This window comes from Pararge aegeria, chromosome 13 (assembly GCF_905163445.1).
Source record: "Pararge aegeria chromosome 13, ilParAegt1.1, whole genome shotgun sequence".
NCBI classification, from domain to species: Eukaryota; Metazoa; Arthropoda; class Insecta; order Lepidoptera; family Nymphalidae; genus Pararge; species Pararge aegeria.
The window spans coordinates 1,983,926-2,009,658 of record NC_053192.1 but is presented as its reverse complement, the minus strand read 5'-3'; the positions used below and the strand labels follow the sequence as shown (position 1 = coordinate 2,009,658).

The window sequence follows — 25,733 nt, the reverse complement described above, 5'->3', positions numbered from 1 at the left end:
GATACAGGATTTGCAACTCTTAACAGACTGACATTAGCTCCATTTTACTATGAAGATTCAGTTTGATATGCTAAAACATCTTGATAGCGAGCAAGCTAATCTTTTAGTAAGACTGATGTAATAGACTGAAGATGATGGGTGAAAAGTAAAAAGCAGTGTTTATGAATATTTACTTTTATTTTATACAACTTTACTGAAGAAACTATATTTAACAACTTCCATTCAAAAACTGAAACATACTATAAGCATACAAAGGACATCAATTATTTACACACTAAGCTCTCAGTGCAAACTCACATTGCTTAAGCAACAGTGTTGGTATGTAAACATTTAGTCTGTTTAACAACTTTATATCAGACTTAAAATCTCACCACATCTTTCTAACTTGTACAACGTAATAAGTAAGGTAGATTAAGTTGTATTCTTATTTGTTAATTTGATCATAAATTTCTAAAATAATTCTCTAATCACGACCTCATAGTTCTCTTCTTCGTATTTCTCTTTATAAAAAATCGGTGTTTGTAGTCGCAATCCTCCGCAACAACTCGACTGATTTTTTATAATTTATTTTTATGTATATTTGGAGGTATGAGAATAGGTCGTAGAGTATATTTTGCATACTGTAGTGATCCGGAAAGATTATTATTTTTGCCAAAAATTTTATTTTTATTTGTTATCGAAAATTATTTATAACCCTATTAGACCCGGTAGTTGGCGCTGCTCGGTATATTGCCAAATTTAATGATTAATTACGAAAGACGATATAATATTAGTTCCAAAGCTTGTCCCCATTTGACATACGGTTATAAAATTGGGACAATCTTTCTGCTGTTTAAGTTAGTACTGCCAGTCAGCAAGGCTATTGGTGCTCTTTTCACGTTTTAGCACCAATAGGTTGCCATTTCTTTGTGGTAAAAGACCTCTATAAACAGTTATATTATAAATGTTTTCTTTAAATATTCTGAAAGGTTTATATAATTTAAGAAAAATTATAGTTGAGATTAATAAAATCGACGACACTATTAGGGAAATCGTTAAAATCGTATAAAAAACGATTAGACTAAACAGTTAAACGATGAATGCCAACACTGTCTCGCAAATAATACTAATAGTTCAACAAAACTTAAAACTAGTATTTACAGCAGTTATCGGTTTAATATTACAAATAAAGATCTCGTTTAGACTTTTGACAGTGTTTTACAGTCAGTCATTTTTACACATTAAATAAACAGTTAAATGATTTTTTTAAATAAACGTAACATTTTTTTTCATAATACTAATTCGATTGTATTAAACTTGGTAATCTATGATTTTTGTGACGTACATTTTAAACATTTTCACATGAGGATTTAATTATATCATTGTCAAGTTTGAGGACTGAGCGACGACAAATCCTGAAAATAAATTCAAATTGGTGTTTATGAATTTAAGATATTCGTACAACCGAATTAGCATCAAAACTGGCAAAAAGGTTATCAAAATAAAATTAAACATGCACCTATTGAGTGTCGAAACTGTGAATCAAAAGTTTCCTTGTAGAAAAACAAAAAAACAAAAACTTGTTCAAAACTCCTAGAATGTATCTATAAAAAAAAATTATCACCTAAGATTCGAAAACAGAAGTTATTTTACAATAAATAAATTATTAGTTTATACATTGTCTTTTGAGTTTAGTTTTTATACAATTTGTAATAAATCGGAAATTCCCCTGAAGCATTTTTAAACCTACAAAATTTACTTCATTGGGACCAACCACAGACAAAATATAAAATTTATACAGAATACATTGACATAGAGCTAGTGTACACTCAAGAAAATATAACATAGGTATTATTTAATATTTGGAACTCCTGCTGATCACTGAGATTTGGAAATAATATGAATTTTTATATTTTGTTAACGATTGTAAATCATTTTCCCTGAATTAAAAAATCATTGCATTTCGGCGCTTGAAAAATGGTATTTTACAACATTTATGGCTCTTTCATGTACTTTAGGGGAATCACCAATTAATATAAGCACAAATTTACAACTTTCACAGACTACAAAAAACTCAAAATGCTATTCACTAACATTGGTTTAAATGAAATATACCTTGTGCTATGGTCATAATAATATGAAAAACAATATGATATCACATATTAGCAATCATACACAAAAGCGTCAAACCAAAATGCTAAAGTTTTTTAAAAAATAGAACTGTTTAAAATTTGAGTTACTAAAGATTCAGTTTCCAGGTGAGCAAGAGCATTTCTATTAGTAAGAACGTGTTTTGCTACATACCATATACCTCCCTCATATTCAAAACCAAAATATATAATTCCTCACAAACTTCAGTAACTTTTCAAACAGTTATGAAATTTAAGCTTAATTTGCTATACTCTGTGAAAAGCAGGAGAATCAAGCAAATGAAGCTTAATTTTCATAATATATTCCGCAAGGTAACGCCTTCTTCAACAGTTGCCAATGTAACTGGCAACCAGGCAAAATTTGCAATGAGTTTACAAATGTTGAAATCAAATGAGAACTTCTGTATGTTATCAACTAGGCAAAGTTACTAAGCAGGCGTTACTTTGCGAAAATCCATGATATATTATCAAAATTAAGCTTAATTTGTGTAATTTATAATTTCTTCAATCCTTATACTCCACACCAGACAGATCTTCGGCAATATACCCTCTATTTATAAACTACACCACACAGATTCTCCTGCTTTCGCGGAGTATAACAAATTAAGCTTGATTTTAATAATATTTAGTTTGTTGTGTCAAATAAAGAAGACATACTTGAGCTTCATGGAAATGTGTACTTTAATGGTTTCTCAACTGTGTGATTGGTATACAATAACACCTAACAAAATAATACTACGTTGCATTTTATAAAAATGCATCATCTATTCATTGATATCTTGTTAACAAGTCAATATTGTTAAGGCTCATTCACATCATTAAAAAGACTTGTGACTCCCAAAGGTTGACATTTTGTCAAAGCTTCGCTTATTTATGTTGTTAAATCGTGCAATAGTTAACATAAAGCATAACAATTTTTGGCAATGAATTGCTCTGAAGTTTTTCACTTTTCTGGGAAATGTTGACAGCTAAAAAAATCATACCAAGTTTTTTTTTATTTTATTTTAATATAACTTTCTTGACATTTGTTAATGGGTTAACCAGCAATAAGAACCCTCGTAGGTTTCATGTCGACGAATATATCTAATTTCTTGTTAGAACTATAGGAAAAATTATGTATGAATGTTATTTTTTTGATTGTGTTAGATCCTGTAAATTTTGACTTTAATCACGATATGATTTATGTCATCATAAATGTTAACTTTCCGTAAGATGTCACTGTCTACTAGAATCTAATGTGAAGAAGCCTAAAGAAAACAATAAAAGCTGTAATGAGTGGATATTGTAAGTACAACATTTACGTAAAAAACTGTTCACCACTGTTTTTATAAACAAAATAAACTACTAATTTATTACTCTTTTTGTAACCTGTGTGAAGTTTAATAAATAAAATAATGAAAAAAAGTCTTACAATTCGAACATTGGCCATAGCATTGGCGAAATGGCGAATTTGGCGGGACCGAACCATTCACCTAAAATAAAAAAATAAAATCAAGTGCCTATGACAAGACCACAAACTTAATATATTTGAACAAAGTTAAAACTTTGTTTTTCAAAAGAAACAATATTATTTGAAGAATTCTTGCTGAATGTAGGAATTCTTATTAGTTTGAGACATATATTTCATAATGAAAAACCATATGACTACATACAAATTTATATGTTCTTGTTTGATTTATTATATTACTATGTAAAATTAATGTTAGTCATAGTATAATCTGTCTGGCACACAAAATTGTATTTTGCAAAAAAAAATTCACAATGTTTATTGCTCATTTCTATTTTAAGTAAACAGTTTTAACCCGAAACCAAACTCTAGCATGGTTTACATAGAAGTGGCAAGAATGCTAACCAATTCTATTCTTGATTCTGGTTTAATGTCTAAAGAAATGTTCGCTAAAAGAAAAAGGATAGCATCGTTTTTGGATTGTGTCAATTTAGTTTCAAGATCCATATACAAAAAAATGTTTTAAAAGACTTCGAGACGAAGTCTTCTAATTGGGGGATTAATTACATGAACTTAGTAAATTAATCTTTAATCACATGTTCTGTTAAAAATTATGCAAACAGAAATTTAAAAAAAAATGTTATTAATTGAGTATTTTACTTAAAATAGAGCAAGCTGTTAACCTTGCCACTTTCATATAAATCGCACCTTAAACATTTCAAGCGGTTAATAAGATTTTTTATATTGGTCACTAATTGTCCACTGGTTTATCACCCAATTGCACTTCACTTTACGCGTCATCCACTTATGCGAGTGTGCATACGCTAGCTGGGCCTATGAGTGCGGGTCCGGCCAGCTGAGCGCAGCCGTCTGCCTGCATTGGGGTCAACCCGCGCCACCCTTACAATAGGCTGTAATAATAGCCCTTGTAAAACCCTGTTTTTCCTTATCGCCTTCTCTTCTCTATCTTCCCCATCAGAAGTGGATGACCGAGACGTATTATTATCGTCTTTGTCACTCTCAACTTTTGAAGGAGACTTCTCATTGTCATGCACAACCACTTTCAAGTCCAACTTTAATGAATGATCATCTGTTTGGGTTAATGTTTGGTCTTGGTCTACTTCCATTGGTATTGTTTTCTCTGTCACTAAATTTGAAGATTTCTGCAATTCATCGCCAACCTGAAACAAGTTAAATGAATATTCTATTAACTATATAATTAATATCAGTAATACATAAATTTATACAATATTGTAAAACCCCAAACAAAACAGAAGGAAACAGGCATGTTAAAGTTCCGAAGATTCAGACAAAAAATGATCTTAAACAAGTTTTTAAAAATGGTAATAGACTGTGCCTCTCGGCTTTCAAGAGGCAAGGAATGCAAATAGCATCCATGTTGCGCAATAAAGTTAAAAAAAAAAATTAGAGTTGTTTTCTATCATTTAAACAAGGATTGTTAGGCATTGTATGTAAGGGGCCTACCTGCAAAGTATCTTCAGTTAATGTATCATCTTCCTTTTCAGTTTCTGAAAGAGTTTCTTCACTCATTGTGTCTTGTGTCGTTTCATCTTCGGGCGGTTCAGCCGACGACCGGTCTAGACTACTCTCAGTTGTCTCAAACTCCATACTGTTTGTTCTAGAGTCCTTTTTATTTTGTCGTTTTTTATTCGGCCACCCGGTTTTATTCTTCTTCTTGAACTTGCCGCGTCTCAATCGTCCGCGGTTAACTGAAGATTGTTTGATTTCGTTCCGTATTATGTCACAGTCTTCACATTCGGAAACTAAACTTGACATATCTGGTAGGTTTTTTGCTGCTATAACTGTAGTTTCGTCACCTGTGTAATTGAAAATAATAATTATATATTATGGTTGGGCTAGCGAGGCTTCAGACTTAGGAAAAAGCGGTGGTTTCAGGAAGATAAATTTATTCTTTACAGTGAGAGTACAGGTGACAAGAGAGAGAAAGAAGAACAGAGAGAGTGGTGCAGTTAGGCGATCGCGCGTGGTTCAATGCACACTAACGTTACCGTTACTATCAGATAGGATCGAGGGTGTTCAGCTGAGAGCCAAAGCGCCGTCAATGCGATATCTGATTCTGTGATCCGATGAAAAACGAAATGTTAGACAAGGTCTTATACATTTCGAGTTGTATAGTTGTTTTTATATAATTGCCAGTAGTTCCATGATAGGTAGTTCCACAAAGACCATTGTATAAATTACTAAATAAAGATCTGTTTTATGAGTTCGCACAAAAATAATATTTTTTCTCTAAATCAAATCTTTATATTGTTTTCTCACGTGAAACTCACAGCTAGGAAAAAAAGTTACGAATTATATTAGTCCAACGTTGTTTATTCAGTGTTTTATTTTTATTTCTTACCTACGAAACTATCTGAGACATCATAGTCTGTGGGTTCTTCGAATACTTCAGACAGGAATTGCTGAAGTCTCTCAGAGGCTTCTTGCGTCTCAGACAATACAGGTTCCACCTTCATAATTAGAGGAACATCACTCATAGTATCCTCGGAAGCTGTTGACTTTGCGTCATCACCATTTTTTCGTCTTTGCAGTAACCCAGCAGAACCTAGGATAGCTAAAGTTGATGCATGTTCTCTTGGAGACTTCCTTGGGTGACTTTCTAATGCTATTAAAGCAGCTGTCCTTTTCTTTATTCTTTGTTTCTTCATTCCTCTCGTGCCATAGGATCTTGAAGGTCCAGGTTTCTCCTCTCTTTTGACTAAGTCGCTTAGAGGACAACAGTTTGGTTTTAACGGTGGTAACTGACCAATTTCGTACGGTAATTTTGCTGATTTTGAATATAATTCTGTAAGGAAGAAATTATTGAGTACATCTATTATATATAATTCCAGTGTCACGATATTTGTCTGTGATGAACTTTGTGTCGACTTAAGAGATAGGATGGTTTATATATAATTTTATTGCAATACTATTCTGTTTTTAATGTTTTGCTTATTATCTGACAAATAATAAGCAAAACATTAAAAACAGAACAAAGAGCCCTAATTATCTGTTAGTATAACATTCTAACAGATGGCAGTTTAAGGCAGTTTTTTGACTGGATTGAGTACTTTCCAATAGATGGCGCTTACGCTTTAGGTTTAAAGACATTTATTCTCAAAAGAAACAGTTTCACTTAATGAGAAATTAAAAATTAACAAAGAAGACATATTACATATTACTATCAAGTTAGTGTGATACAAAACTAGCAGCTTAAACAAATAACAGCTTTTAGTAGAATAATAAAATAAAAGGTGATGCATTTATAAAAAATTTTAGCTTATTTTTGAAAGATTTATAAGATTTCTCGCAAAAAATCTCTTTGGGTAGAATATTGTACAGTAGTACCTGTATAGTTTTACTGCCACACTTAGTTCTTGTGTTGAGTAATCTTAATTTAGGCCTATTTCATGTATTTAGATGTAACTTAGTTTTAAAAGTTATTTATGTATGTATGACTTCAGTATTTTTCTAACTTTTCCATTATTTACCAATCACTTGCTTAATAATACCATTAGTACCTAAAAACCACAGCAACGCGTGGCCAGATCTGCTAGTGTATTATAAACGAAAAATATTGCAAAGAGTAATAGATTACTAGCATTCAGGAATGAGGTGCTAACGTGCTAGAATTGCTGGAAAATACAGAGTTGATTAAAACGTTACTTACCAAAGTATTGAGGCACATTTTTTGTAACCAGCTTATCTTGGTCCTGACGTTTGAACGTCTCAAACCAAGGTTCACTGTGGGGAACACATTCAAACGCAAACTCCAACTGTTCAACAGCCGGTGTGTACTTCAGTTTGCCGTCCTCCCATTTCATGCACTTCTCTACTGGATCCTCCCTTTAAACAGAAAGAAGGAATAAATATATATATATATATTACGACAGTACACACATTGCCAGCTAGCCCCAAAGTAAGCGTAGCTTGTGATGTGGGTACTAAGATGGTTAATGAATATTTTAATGAATAACTAGCGGACCCCAGCGCCATCTGTCGGGCTAATTTGTGAATCTAAACCATCCAGGGTGCCACCCAAACGTATACCAAAAAATTCATTCAAATCGGTACAGGCGTCTAGGAGGAGTTCAGTGACATACACACGCACGCAAGATATATATATATATATATACTAGCGGACCCCAGCGCCATCTGTCGGGCTGATTTGTGAATCTAAACCATCCAGGACGCCACCCGAACGCATACCAAAAAATTCATTAAAATCGGCCCAGCCGTTTAGGAGGAGTTCAGTGACATACACACGCACACAAGAAATATATATATAAAGATAAAGATACATATACATTTTTATAACAACCTAAACCCATACGAAAAATGTAAACTATGACAATACAAACAGAAAATACCACACCACTTGTGGCAAGAATCAAAGACAAGTTAGGTTATATGAGTTGCCTAGTGAAAATCTATTGATGAAAGGTAAATGTATGCCTAGGAATCTTCTTTGATTAGCATTACTTACTTCGGCCTTATTCGTCGTTAGTGAAAAATGAGCATAATACTAATACTCAGCCAATCGGCCGTTATAATGAAACGATTACGATTAGATTTGTGCATACAACCAAATTATTTGGTCTGACTGAAATAAGTATACCTTCAAAATCAAAGGCTCATATAAAAACAAAAAAACAGCCCTTAATATATTTTTTAGTCACATTTATTGCAATCTATTGTTTTTAACATGCGTCAACGTAACATGCAGCTAGCTAGTTACCTTAGTGGGCTCACTGCAATTTCAACTTCTGCTGGTGCTTCAACCTCTGGTGGCGCAGGATCTGGGTGTAAGATTGGAGATTCTACTACTGGAGCTGGAGCTTTAGGGGCAGTCTTTTTCCCCCGTCGAGCTACAACTGGGCCTCGTCTTTTCCTTCTTCTTTTGTCTTCGGGCCAGCTATCTTCCTCCGAGGACTCCTCCTTAAAGTTAAAATATAATTATTTTATTGACAAAACACTTGCTTTCTCAGTAAATAAAAACAAAAAAAAATTTTTTTAGAAGCTTAACATGTTACCTGTCCCAAAATATTTTTTTAATAGTCACACTGTTATTGTTGTATTGATACCATTTTAGTACTACAAACTAAAAACTTTTTACATTCTTAATCTATATCTTTACCTTTAATGCTAAAGGCCTAGCTGACCGTTGCCTTTCAGGCACCGGTGGCTGGGGTGTTGGTTTTCTCCGAGTATTTCTCACAACCTTTTCTTCTTCTTCTTCTTCTTCCTCCTCACCCTCATCGTCATCCTCAGAAGTGGAGCTAGAAGAACTAGCGCGTTTAGGAAACATGAACTGTTCGGCTTCGTCACTTAAAACGGACAATTCCGAGCGTCTGACTTTTCTGAATTTCACCACTAAAGGCTTAGTGCCATTCCTAGGTGGGGAATCCTTCTTCTTTGGGGCGAAACCCCCACTGGATCGTAGCTTAGTACTGACTCCTACAACTTTATAATACTGGCGATCTTCTGAAGCCTGGGATTCGCTTGTACGTTTACTGCATCTAGTGTTGTGTTTTCTCTCTTCGTCCAAACCATTTCTTCTTGGACTTGTACCATTTATGTCGGGTGATTGCGACTGTTTTGATCTAAAATTAAAATTAAATCGGTTTATTTCAGTCATATAATACAATACCAAGGTATTCGCATTTTATTAACCCCAGGTTGTATGCGACCGAGCATGGTTAGCTGAATGGTGCAAGCAGCGTATATGCATCCATCACAACATTATTTGCCTACAAACAGCATGTTTAATTAACTCTTTGCAGCGCGACCGCAAGAAAATATTAGAATAACGCAGCGTTATGAGAATAGCTCATAGGTATCTTGGTAGTGGCATCAAGAGATTACGTACTAAAAAAGTTATATTTATTTATATATTATTATTTATTACCTTTTGCTTTTAGGTTCGACGTCACCATTACACAGTTTCCTTAACGATCTCCTCTCCCCATTTACAGGAGTTGCTTTGTCCAGAAAAGTAGAGACATCAGCACCAGAGGTTATTAGAGAATCCAGTGCGAGGAAATTTGTGTGGTCTCTGACGAAGGCTAGGTGATGGGGTGATCTTCTGTGTAAGGCCGCGTCTACATAGTCTGTGTTACACATTTCACAGTAACCACCTTTTGGTTCTTTGTCCTCTTTCTCTTTTATTCGTGGACGACTCTTTCTTGTCATTCTGGAATAAAAGTTAACATTGTTTATAGTGTTTTCATTTCAAACAGAAAATATGTTAGAGCTGCTCACACATCAGATGGTGTCCGAAATCGCACGTTTACGAATTATATTTTATTCTATTCATTTTATTATAATTAAGTTCAACTGACATCATCAAAATGGCAAACTCGAAAACAGAGCACCTATTTATTATTCCTCTACTAAAAAAACAAGCACAGAGATTCGCGTGATCTTAGTTTGTGTATCGATTAGTAGTAATCAATATACAAACTAAGATCACGCGAGTCTCTCCGAAATTTGATCAATACATAAACAATTCTCTCGTGTTTAGAACACACGAGAGAATTGTTTAAAATTTAAAGAAATAGATATACTTACAGTAGCTTCGCAATATGAACCGGTGGTAGCGCCACTAAAGCAGACATACTTTACGTTTCAAAAGTGCTTATATTACTACTTGAAATTAATGAATATTGAATTTAATACAGTACGCGACTGTTCGAATGTGCTTCAGAGGAATTTGCCAGGGATGTGATAAAAAAGCAAAAGAAGTCTTTGGCTTTTAAAAACAATTATTATAAATAAATAAATTTACGACGACACTATATAAACCAGCGTTGAGTTAAATTGAGCCGTAGAATTAATGTAATTACTTTCATGCAATTAATAAATGAATGAATGCACTAAGGTTATTCTAATATTGTTATGTATTTATATAATAAGTTAAGTCATGGTAGCAGTTCCAGTAAAAACATGATAAAATGCGTACTTAAAATAGAACTTTAAACTACTCTTTTATAAGAAATTGTAATCTAATTAAAATGATTACAAACAGTTTAAAAATTATTAAAGTCAGTAAGAGGGAAGTTCGTAATTAATTTTTTTAGTAACAGTGTTAAAATTTAAAATCCCGAGTTTTTCAGTTTGGTGTAAAAGGCAAAGGTAATGAACCAAAGTTTGAATTTGAAATTCATACAAAACATATTGCATTTTATTATTGTTACCTTCAGTGGCGTGCATTGCATATATGCAAATAAGCAGTGCATACCCTACCCTCAGGGTCTTAAAGAACCTTCAGATAGGACCATTAAAGTTAGGTAATTAAAAAAACACTAAGTAAAAAATATATGAAAGCGCCATCTAGTAATGACCGGCAAAACTTCTAGGTCAATTGTCGCTAGACAGGCGACAGCGCAACCAGCGCGCGCGAGGCGTATAGCGTACAAAATAAAATCTTCTACTTCGTATTTTAATTTTTAACCGTAAATGCTAAAAATTTACCTTTTAAAACACGTAAAAATACCTATATTATTATTTAAATCTCATGTTATCGATTGCAGGGTAAATCAATTATTATGAATCACTCGACATATGACGCCCTCTACTGTTGCATAGAAATATCAAATAAAATAAGCACGCCCAAAGAAAGAATCGTTCTGCTAGATGTGTGCGTGCAAGTTAGTAGTGTGTGTCGTGTAATGTTATAATCGTGCGCTTGTACTTACAAGATTAGCATCGGTCTTGTGTGAACAGTTTCATTCATAAATTCTCTTTGTATGGGTGTCTATAAGCACTGCTTACGGAAGTGGATAATCAATTACTTGTTTGATTTTTTTATGAAAAGTATTCCAGGAATTATTGGAAAGTGAGAAAGTTAACAATTATTATTGTTTCTATTTATTGTTGACATATCAAAATAAAATAGCGTTCGTACCCATACTTACAAAAAAAATAAAGACATATTTTGACTAATTTCGATTGCAATATTATCATTAGCATATTCAATCGCCATTATTGTTTACCTTCGAAGAATGCTCTATGGCGTTGGTGATAAATAAACGGTTCAAGTGCATAAATTCAGCAACTTTTAAAAGTTTAAGTAGTGATAGTTTAATGTGTTAACGTTACTTTATAGTTTATTCATTCATTTTATAATGAAAGCATATTCCTGCGGTCTTTGTTTGGGTTCAGTGTGCCTGGAAAAAGTACTTAGAGACAATTTTAATTTCTATCCCTATACCGTAAAATTAGAAATCATTCGCAAAGGAAGGTGTGTACCAATGTTACAAATATCCACAAAAAAAACGGTGATAAAGTAACACGTATGTTTAACAATAAATATTACGAAAACTATTCTTGACTAAGCGGCTTTGTACACACCAATCGATTATTTTGCTTTCCTTTTGTTTTATTGTGTTTTATTGTCCAATATACGTAAAGTGTGGAATGATAAAGCATATTGTGATATTAATAATTTTCATCAAGACTATAAAAACATATGTTGGAAAAAATATTATCATCTTCAGTGTGCTTAGAAAATGCTGCCGAATGGTGTGTCATAATTTTGTGACGTAAATCAGGGTATGTACTTTTATTCAATTAGCAGTAGATAGACGATAGTATTAAATCAATCAAAAATATAACTTTCGTAAAGTACCTAATTTGATTATAAACCGACATACCTACCTATCTAAAATATAAATTTTACTTTATGTTTGTGCTGAACACCTTGTGCATACCCTGGGTCCAAGGGCTATGCACGCCACTGGTTACCGTTACCTCTATGTAATATTATTAGGAATGATCGAAAATTAAATTGGTACACACGACACGTGCGGGCCGCGTAGTGGTATCACATGTGCGTTCAGCTCTAGGATTGCTATACTCACTTTTGCGAAATGTTGTTATTGGAAGGAATAGCGTTAAGTGGAATTTCCGGGGAATCTTTCTTATCTCTCTTCTCTTTCGGAGGATCAGGTTCTAATGATATTTGCGGCCATTCATCGAACTCTTTGTAAACCGGTCTGCATAGTCTGCAATGAAGTTAGCAACGGTTAGCGAACTTGCGACATGTATGCAAAACTAATATTACCCGGTTCAGATGAGAATAGGACAACTTCTGCCAACTTCGCCCATTAGTAAAAAAACCCACAAAAAATATATACTTTTATATATAATTTTATAGGGAATGAATCGTTTTTCAAACAACTTATTTTAACTATTTAGATTAATAAAAATATTTATGATATTTTAAAACGTTATGTAGATTTTTTTTAATGATGTAAATAATACTTTTTTTTTTAAATTTAGAATTAAGGATATGCATTCCTTTTACAAAGAGTTAAATATATTATTTTTAAAATAGTTACGATAAAATTAATTTTAAATAGTTCAAGTGGGTGAATCTAATTTATCTACTTAATAGTTTTCCATTATACTGTATAACTGTACAAAAACTTTTACACTACTTGTTTGACCCATAAAGACTATACACTACCATACAACGTGTAAATCAAAACCGAAATATTACTTTACATGCTTTAGAAGTACATTATTTACTGTCTCTGAGACATATCTGTGAAACCTAATAGTAATAGTTTTGAGTAAATCACTGCCATAGTTTTTACTGAAAAAATCAGATCAGACAACCCTAACATCACATACAAAATTAAAATCAAGTGACTCCTGTGTGTATCAGTCTTTTATGTTCAATAGGGTTGTAACACACTCAGAATGTTTTGAATTAGTTTGTATACAAAACTAAATATGCTTTTTTTGATTTAATATTTTTACAGGGCGATTCCTCATGAAATATACTTATGCACCCTTCAACAGTACATCGTAATTCGGTTACACGTTGTATAATATATATATATATATTTTAATTTAACGTTTTCTGCAATGTTTTTTTTACATGTTTAATACTAGAGCTATGAATAAAGAAGCTTTCGTTCATCCTGTTCTCATAGGAACTCATTGGAGAATTATTTTTAGTAATTGGTCCATACTTGTCCAAAAATTCAATCTTGAGAAAATGTTTACTGAAGAGGTTGACATGCGCCTTACGTGGTGCCGTGAAGAACGTGTCATACAGTTTATCCAATAGACTTATAGCCTGAAATATTAATAAAATATATAAAAAATATATATGTTAATTATAGTGGAAGAAGGAAAATGTTTTACAAGGCTACTCGGAAAGGGAGATGGGGAGAATTTTTAAAATAACTTTAATTATAAAGTATTCATTAAAAAATACGCAGTGACAACCATAAATTGCCTCAAATGGATAGACACAGGGTGGCATGTTGCAGGATATAAGCTTCCTGCATGCCCTGTGAACAATGGCGTGCACTTTATATATGCACAAAAGCACTGCAAAATAATTGAGATATAACTCGTATAGGAGGTGTCTTTTTGCCATTTGATGCAATCTTCTTACTGTATGCATAAATTGGTAAATATCTCTGTGCACGCCGCTGTCCGCTCTGTTTATAGGCGCGTGTTTTCCACTTACTTGCAATTTAGCGTCAATTTTATAAATTTAAAATGCATATAAAATTTTTCGGAACCGACAGGATTTGAAGCTACGACTCTCTGGCAATCGCGGCCTGAGCGCTTTCTCCAATTAAACTACGGCGCTCCTACCATCGATGCCGGAATTAGTATACGCCTTTCACATCAGTCTTATAGCGACCGTAGCGTCATCTAGTAGGAAACGTTGCAGTTTCGATCTACGTTTTCAAAGGACCATATAGCGTCAATTATTACTATCAAAAAAAAAAAAAAAACAGTTAATTGCGGCGCTAAGTGATCAAAATCCTAAATAAGTTACAGTTGACATGGTTTTTAAGAATACTTTTTTATGAAATTCTAAATTATACATTTCGTTACTTGATATTAATTATATCGAATATTACCTTTTATAGGTATCAAGTTACCCCTTTCCCAATGGCCTCGTGGACTTTAAAAAGCTTTATAATATAAGGGCGATATAGTATGTTTGATATCCTAGCTTATTTAGTTCATGCAAATATTAAATAAATTTAAGTAAAGCAATCTAAACATATAATTATAAAAAAACACCATTTATTTTTATTTAACCCTAAACTAAATAAATATATACATACATTAAACAAAAAAATATCTATTTATTTAGTTCAGTGTTATGCGATTACATTATTTAATACAGTGGACCCCCGGTAATGCAGCCCCTGTCTAATCTGGCACGGGGTGCAATCCGACATGTCTATAATTATCCTGGAATATTCTTTGAAAAATCAAAAACAGAAATCCTATTATAATATTAAGGATTACTTAAACGATAAAAAGCTTGGGTGTAAATTGATCTATCTTCATAGTAAAATATCAATTGACTGTGAGATGGTGATAACAAAAAAAAATACCCTGCTAAGTTTGTTACGGGCTCTTCTTAGACCAGGGCGCGTTAGGAACTCTCGTAACTTTAGGTTCAGGTTGGCGAACAAAGTTTTCACCATAACACGATTATGTTAACAAATGCGTATGAACGCCTTCATAAGTGCCTGTGCCTGCCTGTGCCTGCCTGGCCTACATGAACAAAGAATATTTCAATTTGAATTGACAAAGTACTCCTTTTAAAAAAATTCTCGACTACCTATAAGTCTAAATAAATCCGTATAAGACCCCCTGTCTTATACGGTACTCTCTGATCCGACAAATTCGATTATTCGACACTGCCCTGCAAAACGTTTGTCGGATTAACGGGGGTCCACTCCATTTATATACGTACCGCATGCGTTAACTATTTACGCTGCAAGCCGTCCGTCAAAGAATTGCGGCTAGCCGCGCGGTTTCAGCCGGCGGATCTTTTTGCGGAAGATCGTATTGCGATAGACCTTGCGGTCAGCGCAGACCGAGCGGCAAACAAAATCTTAACTTAGTCACCTTGTGGCAAACTTAGTCAACTTAGCCACCACAATGAATGTATCCAAAGAAGATTCCTTTATTTTTTCCTTTAGTTTTCGAGTATCGCATCATTTTGATGTCAAAAGTAAAATAAACTCAATTTTGCTATATTTAAAATCGAACACACAAGTACACAATAATTTTCAGTAGACGAATTAAAGCTTTCAACTAAAGTAACTAACTAAGATCCATTTTACTGAGACGTCATTTTGTTCCGATACTGCAAAACGAATTTACGATTGCGAACGTGCTCATCAACAATGTACGATCAACACTGAACGCAAATTCCCAACTTTGCATTAGAGCAGTATACAGTTTAAAAAGTACCTACTATAAAAATGTTTACATGACAATGCAAACAAAATGTGCATTGAACCTTTTTTAAATTTTACATTATATATTTTACATATATACTTATAATCAATAATAAAAAAAATAAGATAGAATTCTGACCCTATTGATTGGATATGGCGATCGAAAAAAAACTGCCTCGAGATTTGCCGCGCGGTCTGCGTAAGCCTAACCTTAAGTGCGGGACCAGAAGTCTGACGCGACCGGTGAACTGTCTAGTGACAGAAACAAATGTACGGAATTCTACCGAGAATTTTTTTGGATTCCACTACAAGTTAGCCCTTGACTGCAATTTCACCTGCTGGTCAAGGGCTAACTTGTAAGTGACACCATCGCCATCGCGGGTGAGATTGCAGTCAAACTAAGATGGTAACTGGGTAATCCGTTAGGGCAGTTATATTAAACCCATACACCTAATCGGTTTCTACGCGACATCGTACCGGAACGCTTAGTAGCTAAGCGGCACGTCTTTGACGGTTGGATGGTAACTAGCCACGGCAGAAGCCTTCCACCAGAAAAAAGCATGCCAAGGAGCAGCGGCAACCCTCGAACCGGCTACCAATTTATTCAAATCGAACTAAAATACGCGTGACGCAGTTCGCCCTGTGGCCAGTAAGTACAAGATTTACGCGCTCGCAATCGAAGTCGTTTTCGAGTATTAAATTCATTATTGTCAAAGTAGAACGGACCTAATCACAATAAAATTAATGTTGCAAATCCTGTACTTCTGATCCGTCAAAAGCTCGAACTATGTTCGACACAAAAAAGTTCCATTTTACTCTGATGTTCAAGGATTTCAGTATTAGATAACGACTCCTCGATTGCGAGCGTGCAAATATTGAACTAAGCCTACTAATTTATGTTTTTAAAAGTAAGTTTAAACTATGTGTTCCAAAGATCCATTTTACTCCGATGTTCAAGTATTTCCATACTCGAAAACGAATCCTCGATTGTGAGCGATCAAATATTGTACTAAGTTTACAGCACGTAAGTGCGAACGTACTTACCTTCTGGACGGTAAGATGCACGTAGCTCTGCTTGTACGCGGGCTGCGGCTGCGGTTGCGGTTGCGGTTGCGGTTGCGGCTGCCGGAGCCGCTGCAGCATGGCATCGGCGCGCGCGCGGCCGTCACGCCGCGCACATCGCGCGACCCTCGCCGGCGCCGCGCCCCCCACCACGTGGGTTACACGTGACGTCAGGAACACTTCCTCGCGCTGGAAACAACTCCTTCTACAATTCTATTCTTATTACATTTTGACGGCCGATAGGCTCAGTGGGCAGTGACCCCCTTTGAGCCCAAGGCTGTGGGTTCGATACCCACAACTGGAAAATGTTTGTGATTAATTGAATGGTTTTCAGTGTCTGTGTGCTCTGTATATTATAAGTTTTTATGTATATCTTACTAATATTCTAAATGAGAAAGTTTGTATGGATGGAAGATGGCTGTTTGTTACTCTTTCACACAAGAACTACAGAGCCAATTTGTCTGAATTACGGATTGGAGATACCCTGCATTAATACATAGGGCTGCTTTTCATTCAGGGAAAATGTAGTGTTCCAGCAGGATTCATGAAAAACCGAAAATCGGCAAAGCAGTGAGCACTGTGTGTTTCAAAAAGAAATACATGTGTCACACTTTATAAAAAAGCGGTATAAGTAACTATTGTTCATTTTTCAAGATATTGTTCACGACCTTTGAAACCATGGAATGACAATATCATAAAGACAGTTGAGTGGAAATGGAGACTCGAACGGGCCGAAGATCTGGATGTTTTGAATTAGTTTGTGTTTATTGCTTCTTCTGATTTAATATTTTTACAGAGTGATCCTTATGAAATATACTTATGCACCCTTCAACAGTATTTCGTAATTCTGTTAAACATTGTATATACTTAATAATATAGTACTATGTTGATTGAATTGATGAATATTAAATTTCTTCATAAGTTTCTGTTTCTTATATACACAAAGTTTCATAAGAAAGTTCTACATATCTTACATAGATAAGGAACTAGTAAGACACAGGTCCTAACTATGTCTTACTAGTTTCTCCTTACACCTTCTGCAGATGCAGGACTATTTTGAAACTCAGTTTTAGCAAGTTATGTAAAATCGCCTATAACATTACAACAGTAGAAATATTCAAAATTGGTATTGTGTAACTTATAAAAATATAATTATAAATGTATACTTTATGGGATGACATAGAATATAGCAATTGTCATTAAAAATGACAGCCTTCCGCCATTGCCGTCATTTCATTAGCTTTAAATAATTTAATATTTGCTTTACATCAAAAGAATCAACAATAAATGTTCATCTCTTTATCAATAATAAAAACATTCCCACACTCAATAAGTTTGTTTTATCTTATCAATTCAGTAAAGTTGGTATAAAGAATCTGCATATAAAAATAACTATATAAAAAATTTAAAATATATGTACGTTAAAAACATCAATATAAAAAGATTGTTTGCCTTTCCTTTCTTTCCTTTCCTAGCTAAGTAACCAAATACTATATTGTTATAGTTACTATATCCTGTATTATGTTATTTATATATATGTTGTTTTATAGCATTTTAGTTGAGCGTCATCTATTACATATCTACATTTTGGTAATTATGTAATATTGTTTTGTTTTGTACAACATTATAGTTATAGTATTGCCAGTGCAAAAATTAGCAATATTGTTAAGATTTAAATTATAGCAATTTTGAGTGGCAACTTCAATTATAAATGTCATAAAAGTAAAGGAATATGATCATCAAGCAAGAACAATGTGAAAGTCAGCAACAAATGCATTTCTAGTGACCTAAAATTATTGCTGTGTTGCAATAAGTGATTAGCTTGTAGAAAATAAGCTGACAAAAATGGATGAGCCATTTTAGTGTCTACAATCTGGCATAGTGCAATAAATGTGAGAACATTAAATGTGTACTGTGTACATAAATGTATGTCGACACAGTACAATTATTGAAGCCGCATACTCATCGAGTTTTCCTTGAAATAATGTCGGCGTCAGCCCGAGGTAGCTCCCTACGACGACTCGCGCCAATCGTCCCGCGCAAAAAAATAACACTTCACCACACACCAATCTCATCCCTAATAGCATCATCTTAAGAATCACATCTCCTTGGCGTCTTTAAAATAATATCAACTGTCAAAAATTAACCATACACACGCGTAGGCCAAATAAAACTACATTTCAAACTGCTTTTAAATGAAGTAGTGCAACGCAGCGTGATCCAGCGTGCCGCGCGGCCTCGGCACGATGCAGTTTACGCTGCGACCGCGGCTCTAACGCGAGCATACAAAAGATGACCTAAAATCGAATGTAAGCTACGCGCGTAACTGGACACTCCGACAACTATGTTTTAAACTGTTTTCTAAACAATTCTGACTTGAATAATCTACGAGTCCCCACGTGTAGGTAGCGGACAGCGTATATACTTACACAAAAGCCGTCCGCGAGGCCCCCGCGCGCCGCTTATCACAAAAATAAGTAACTATATACCAGCCACCGAGACGGCCACTTCGTCACTTTTACAATTCCTTTGAATAACTATATACACTGAAAATTTCAACGATGCTTACTATACACAGTATTTGTGAATACTTTGAGCAATAATTGCGATACTTTTTGAGATAATTAATACACATTTGCTAAATAAAATCGAAAAGTAACAACAAACACAAATCTGACACACAAGATGGAGATATTTTACTGTACTTTGTATTTTGTTCGCTAGTGGCGTTGTGATCGCGTGGAAGGGAGACAGACACCCACGGCAACGTTACGTTCCGTTTTATATTTTTTGCAATCTTATCTAAATCTATAATTTAATAAAACGATTTAAAACATTTGATTAAGCTTTTATAAGTTAGAAATAGATCAGAACAATTTAATCACAACTTATGGCATAATAACTCAATGGAGAAGTAACGGCAAAAATTACGTGACATAAAATATTATGACGAAAACTTGCTAAAATGGAACGTTCATAATGCGACAAAATTAAAACGCTTCCGTATGTAACTCTTTGTGTTTATTTTAGAGGTATACAGAATTTAACTTGTTTATAACCATATACATAACCACAAAACTTCGTTGAAACATCCTAAAATCTGGAACCTAAAGTTTTGGCGGCAAAAAATGCCCTTTACTCACCAGACCCATGTCCTGCAGTCTTCGAGATATTGATCTAGTAAGTATCGGTTCTTGAATATCCAAGTAAAAGCAAAAATTTTTTCTGACTGAAAAAAATTATCAATGGATAAAATCATTGAGATCACACGAAAATAACACAATGTTTATTTATAAACATGACATACTTTTGTTGTACTTTTCTTGCAACTGCAAATTCGAGACCATCGTGTTAAGAATAAAGGAGTTCTTGCACAAATAACAACGTATAACATTTATCAATTTCCATCGATTTGTATTGGTAATCCGCGTCAGGTAACTAAAATATTGCCACAGTCACTTTTATAGTATAAATGTGTTTAAAACTACACAATAGCAGTGATGAAAAATCCCAAAACAACTTAAATCAATAATTAAATAATACATTTTAATTTTTGACCCTTGGAAGATAAATGTCACTGACAGCTGAGAGCGATAGACAACGAAACACGTTTATCGATCATCTATCGTCTATGGTAAAAATCAATGTGGCAATCGATAGGGTACCATCAGTCACCATAAAGGGTACCAAAATATGTCATGACATATTTTTGATATCTACGAGTATTGCGTGAAGTCTACACTCTTAATATAATTACAATTAACATTTGTTAAACGGCATCATATATTCCAAAATATTTCAATCAATAATCTACTCTATCCCTCTTTTTGATCCCAGTAGGCAACTAATGGCCGGAGCTACAAATTACATACGCGGCCGATGGGCACGGACAGTACATCAAATACCTACCTACGTGCTATCTATATACCAGCAGTACCTACGTGCTTTATCGATTACTCATGCTCTCAATATATTACGTGTGTGTATTGGTCGTGTATGCTGGATAGACGCCTATACTGTATTCGGCCGGGCTGAGCTCGATCCTTTTGTTTCATTTCTTTTCTATCTTTTATTTAGTTCATCGTAATATGAATACAAACTAAAAAATTAATAATGAAAATTTTGCTTTAAAATAAAATTATGATGTTTTTAAAATTTAAGTGCTTTTTATTAAAATGACTTTGATACATACATATTATATTTATCTCCAAATAGTTTTTCAATTAGATTTATAATTGATTAAGCACTTACCTATATAGTTACAAATAAATTAACATACAAAAAAATAAACACCAATCTAGCCCGACCAACTCGATGGGATCATGTTAATACAATACCAAACCATATTTATTAGAGAGATCGTGTGATAATATTTGAGATCTAATCTGCAGACTCTAGTATCAGACCATCCACACCCCGATGGTATCATAATATTGCATTGTCACCTAAGTTTCATCTCAGTCAGAAACTACAGGTTTCTTCTGCACGTACGTTTAAAGAACGAAGCAAATACAAAGATTGTAAAAATGGCTTATATCCCGTTGTCTACAAAATATAGATGGTGCCAGCCCTAATTTCATTATTATACCTACAATTATACCTACTTACCAATAGATGTCGCTCATCTTAATATTTTTCAACTAGATGGCAGCACTTATGTAGTGCAGAAGGAACATAAATAATACTTACTTTGGCGTAAATTATTTTATCGACCTCCATAGTAGGTGCCCGCAATTTTTTTTTTAAATTGAAGGGTATCTTTATCGCAGTGTTCTTTCCCGGGTTTGATCCACAAAGCGATAATTTTGGAATTGATAATTTCTGAATTTTCTCAGTTGAAACCCTAACGCCAAGCGGTTTAGCGTTCCGCTACGTTGTCGAGTAGAAGCCGATAAAGTTCAGTTAGGTCCACTTCCATTTGCATCATCACTTACCACCAGGTGAAATAGCAGTTAGTATAAGGTATATATTAATATATTGCTAGAAACATTGGGTTAGGCTTTGCACACATACAGTGCACATATTTAAGAGTTATTTATTTACTTATGTACTTGTACTTCGAGATTTATTTTAGTTACCTACTAGGTAAACATATTTCATACTAATACTTTACTTTCGTTTTATTTAAAGCAGGTACTTATTATTTATCATAGTACCTGCCGACTTAATAGGTTTGAATAGTTTTATAAAGTTTAATTATCATGCCTAAACTTCAACAGATTATTATTTTGTCACAATGGTGCTTATAACGGCTTCTATCAACTAGGTAGGTTTAATGTAAATGTGTTAAAACTCATCTTCAATCTCGTCAGCAACTTGTGGTTTGTAAGATAGTATGTTTCAATGACTCGCAATTAAAGTGTTTGTTCGTTTTTCTTTCCTTTATAAACAATTACTTCTTCTCATAATTAGGTGTAAGAGAACAGAATTACCTTTTAAACTTCTACCAACTGTACTTTTAAGTTTTAACCGTGCTTGTTTTTCCACCACCACCGGTTAATTCCCCCTTATTCCCTCACTAACATTGACATTCCGCCTACCAAGACCTAGTTTTCGTTCAGGAATCGGGAATCCTAATTGATTCTTAGTGCTGTTTATTTGAATGTTTTATTTATTTATATTTATTCCAAATGTTAGTCCATATTATATTAATATTCATCAGACTATTCATTATTAGGCAATTAAAAAAGTTAGACACACACACAGATATATATTATATAATTTATTATTCATGTAGTTTATTAAGTGTTGATTTCTCAGTCAGTTTCCTCATTGTATTTTGTTGTATCTACAATTCAGGAATATTATTCCCAAATAAAAAAATTGGCATTGAACTTAGAACTTCCTTTATTGAAGCATAAATAGGTTTACAATTGATCAAATAAAAAGCAAATGATCTAGTCTAACAGCCATATAATCAATAAAAACAATTTACACTTTGTACATCACATACTAGATGTTACGGCAAAGTTCACAAGGTTCCTTCTTAAATGAATATAACATAAGTTTAATCTGTTCTATTAACTAAAACCAATCACAAAACCTTACACCAAATGTGTTTGTTCATTTGTCTAACTGCATAGCTTCCTGGTTCATCTCACCTTATGGTTTATAAGAGGGATTGTGCTTTACAGTAAACTCACCCAAGCATAACTTGCAAATGGAAAACTGATCTATGGACACAGAACATAAAAATTGTCCAATGCAGTAGTGTGACCAAATTTACATAGCAAAATAGTCTTCCTTATTCAGGTGAATTGATCTGTTTTTATTAATTTAAACAAATGAGGACCAACTCTTCAGAAAAGTAAGTTTACACAAAATCATATAATCAGGGCTCAAAAAGTATGGCACTTCTTATTAGGTAATGACACCATACAAAAATGCTAAATTGCTTGGTGATACAGTTTTACAAGATATCATACACATTTGATCTAAGACAAGTAATGATTACTTTAGTATTTTGCATTCGCTCATTCATAAATGTCTTCCTTGTCAGCAATGTACTGAACAATATCTCTAGGTCTAACAAGTCTTTCTGCATCTCCATCAGGAATTTCGAAACCAAATTCATCCTCCATAGCCATGATGATTTCAACATGGTCTAAAGAATCCAGACCCAAGTCAGTCATGAAGTGTGAGTCCAAGGACAACTGAAAGAGGAAAAACTTAGTTAAAAAATGAATTAATATAAGATAATTTATAGTAATTATACAATATAAGATACTAGTGAAGATATCCCAGTGGTTAGCGTTTCACAAACTTCGAACTTTTCAGCATTATGCGATTAAATTACTATTTGCTTAAATGTAGGAGTACGTTGTGAGAAAAAATGGATGCCCAAGATATCTCCATAACCGTCTCAAATGGGCCATCTTGGTGGACTTTAGCCTAAACCATTCTCATTCAGAGTGTGCCCTATGGACCAGCAATGGGTTGATGAAAATGATGATGATAGGATACTAAGGCTGATATCTATAGTAAACTTTGTCATTGCTCTGCCAGTTATTATTAAAACAAGACAGGTTTATGTCAGACACATAACTTTGCATTGTTTTAATATATCAGAAGGCTCAGCATGTTTTAGCTTGGTTATTACTTCTTATTGAAGTCAAACTGCAGTCAAATTGATACCAATTGTGGATTTGATTGGTGTCCAGTTAACAACTTCACAAGTATATTAAAACGATTGTGTTTAAATAAGTTTGACTGTAAAATGTTTTTGATGATTCAACATATCAAGCCATTACTGTCCCACTAGAGGAAACAGTTCTCCTCCCACAATGAGAAGGGGTTAAGACCGTAGTCAACCATACTGGCCCAATGTGGATTGATGGACTTTACACACAGAACATTATGGAGAACTCTCAGCATGCAAGTCTCCTCACAATATTTTTCTTCCTGTTGAAAGCAAGTGATATTTTAATTACTTAAAAATGCACATAACTTAGAAAAGTTAGAGGTTGAGCTCCTACCCACTGGGTTATCAATGAAATAATTGATTTTAATTAGGCTCCTAAATACTTTATACAGTATAATGGTTTAGTTGATTTAAATTGTATTCAAAATTTTAACACTGAGTTTGTCAATGCCACACCATACATGGTACAAAAGTGATGGACTAGAACTACAGATTCGACTTGTTACCACAGTCCTCAATAACACACACAAATTTCATTCAACATGATGTACATTAAGATACAAAATAACTGATAAACCTGAGTACATGCCTGCCAAAATAAACTAAAACCACTAACAGTTAGCAGTTTTGTCACAGTTGGTTCTAATGCAATATAACTGCATTGTAATCACAACAGCCAGTTTATCAGCCAGCTTGGGATTAAAATGCAACTACAGTAGTATTCAACTAAAGACTTATATAAGATATACAGAGTTGCGTTTTATTAGGACTTCAAGCAATTTTTAAAACTTTTGTATAGTTGATAATGATTTTAAAGAGGTTTGAATACCTTCTCAGAGTTAATTTTGTCATAAAGTTGGAGTACTAGAATAACTCTTTGTCTGAGAAGATCGAGTGTAATCGGAGGCCCGTGGCTGTAGTTTCGACCGATTTGCACATTCTGAAACAAAATAAAAAAAATAAATGCATCTGTACCTGCACTGATACGAGTTTGTCGTAAGCCTTGCACACTTTGATCACTCGCTCTTGGATCTCCGACTCGGTGATCTTATGAACGGGCCCGGTGGCGTATTGGCGCTTACGCTGGTTTACCTAAACATTTTGCACCACTGTACATACGTTATGCAATAAGACAATTAAGGTTATGTTATTGACGTATTAAAATAAAGAAATAAGGACGCCCTCCACGGGAAACCAAAAGATAACTGAGTATTCTTAAAAATGAAATAGAACCTAACAAGATAACAGTGATAAATTAAATAGTATTGATAAAAAAATATTCTTACCACATTCTGTGCGTGTTCAATTTTATAAGTATTGGTGATGGCTTTAATAGGACATTTTTGCTGCAAGGCTACTGTTGATAGTCGGCAAATTGTTGCGCATTTGTAGGTCGTGGATTTTCGTAATAAACCATTAAAAGCACTTCGCACAAAATTAACAGCAGCCATTTTTCGGCTTGTTCAATACTTCATAATCATAGACAAACTACTAGATGACAAAAGAAGTTTATGAATATGAACATCTAAACGTCATTGCATATCGAAGTTGCCAGAAATCAATAGAATTTTCCACATTTTTTTTGGTATTCTATAATTTCTTATAAAAAAGGGTGCATATTTTTCGATTTTAGACAAATGTTGGCAGCCTGTTCTAAGTACATAAATGTTCGAATATTATGCCGAAGATATATAATTTCTGGT

The 25,733-nt window shown here is 33.9% G+C and overlaps 2 protein-coding genes across 5 annotated transcripts; both read right to left on the bottom strand.

Annotated features, from left to right (window-relative positions):
• Positions 1-2,786: 2,786 nt before the first annotated feature.
• LOC120628601 lies at positions 2,787-20,453 on the bottom strand. Of its 3 annotated transcripts, XM_039897058.1 has the most exons (12): positions 20,197-20,453; positions 20,033-20,118; positions 16,872-17,078; positions 13,578-13,684; positions 12,459-12,602; positions 9,506-9,790; positions 8,735-9,200; positions 8,336-8,535; positions 7,268-7,443; positions 5,960-6,403; positions 5,062-5,414; positions 2,787-4,757 (listed from the first exon to the last, which is right to left on the bottom strand). In XM_039897058.1, the coding sequence occupies exons 1-12, from the start codon at positions 20,234-20,236 to the stop codon at positions 4,401-4,403; spliced, it is 2,865 nt and encodes a 954-aa protein (XP_039752992.1). In that variant the 5' UTR covers positions 20,237-20,453; the 3' UTR covers positions 2,787-4,400. The 3 variants fall into 3 exon arrangements, with proteins under 3 accessions (XP_039752992.1, XP_039752993.1, XP_039752994.1); XM_039897059.1 differs by lacking the exon at positions 20,033-20,118; XM_039897060.1 differs by lacking the exons at positions 20,033-20,118; positions 20,197-20,453 and adding an exon at positions 19,319-19,589.
• A 2,265-nt stretch (positions 20,454-22,718) lies between these two features.
• Positions 22,719-25,540, bottom strand: LOC120628958 (acyl carrier protein, mitochondrial). Of its 2 annotated transcripts, XM_039897660.1 has the most exons (4): positions 25,317-25,540; positions 25,006-25,122; positions 24,860-24,970; positions 22,719-23,542 (listed from the first exon to the last, which is right to left on the bottom strand). In XM_039897660.1, exons 1-4 carry the CDS (start codon positions 25,479-25,481, stop codon positions 23,363-23,365), a joined length of 573 nt encoding a protein of 190 aa, XP_039753594.1. In that variant the 5' UTR covers positions 25,482-25,540; the 3' UTR covers positions 22,719-23,362. The 2 variants fall into 2 exon arrangements, with proteins under 2 accessions (XP_039753594.1, XP_039753592.1); XM_039897658.1 differs by lacking the exon at positions 24,860-24,970 and having other exon boundaries at positions 25,317-25,539.
• Positions 25,541-25,733: the final 193 nt, after the last annotated feature.

Bases quoted from the DNA above. Each gene is read 5' to 3' on its own strand.
- LOC120628601 (XM_039897058.1), bottom strand. From the start codon at position 20,236: ATGGTCTCGAATTTGCAGTTGCAAGAAAAGTACAACAAAA. The intron at 12,603-13,577 runs GTATGGACCAAT...ACTTCATTGCAG, and splicing joins AAGATTGAATTTTTGGACAA to ACTATGCAGACCGGTTTACA. The intron at 7,444-8,335 runs GTAACTAGCTAG...TTCTGTTTAAAG, and splicing joins ATTGCAGTGAGCCCACTAAG to GGAGGATCCAGTAGAGAAGT.
- LOC120628958 (XM_039897660.1), bottom strand. From the start codon at position 25,481: ATGGCTGCTGTTAATTTTGTGCGAAGTGCTTTTAATGGTTTATTACGA. The intron at 25,123-25,316 runs GTAAGAATATTT...CAAAATGTTTAG, and splicing joins TTGAACACGCACAGAATGTG to GTAAACCAGCGTAAGCGCCA. The intron at 23,543-24,859 runs GTATTCAAACCT...TTCCTCTTTCAG, and splicing joins ACAAAATTAACTCTGAGAAG to TTGTCCTTGGACTCACACTT.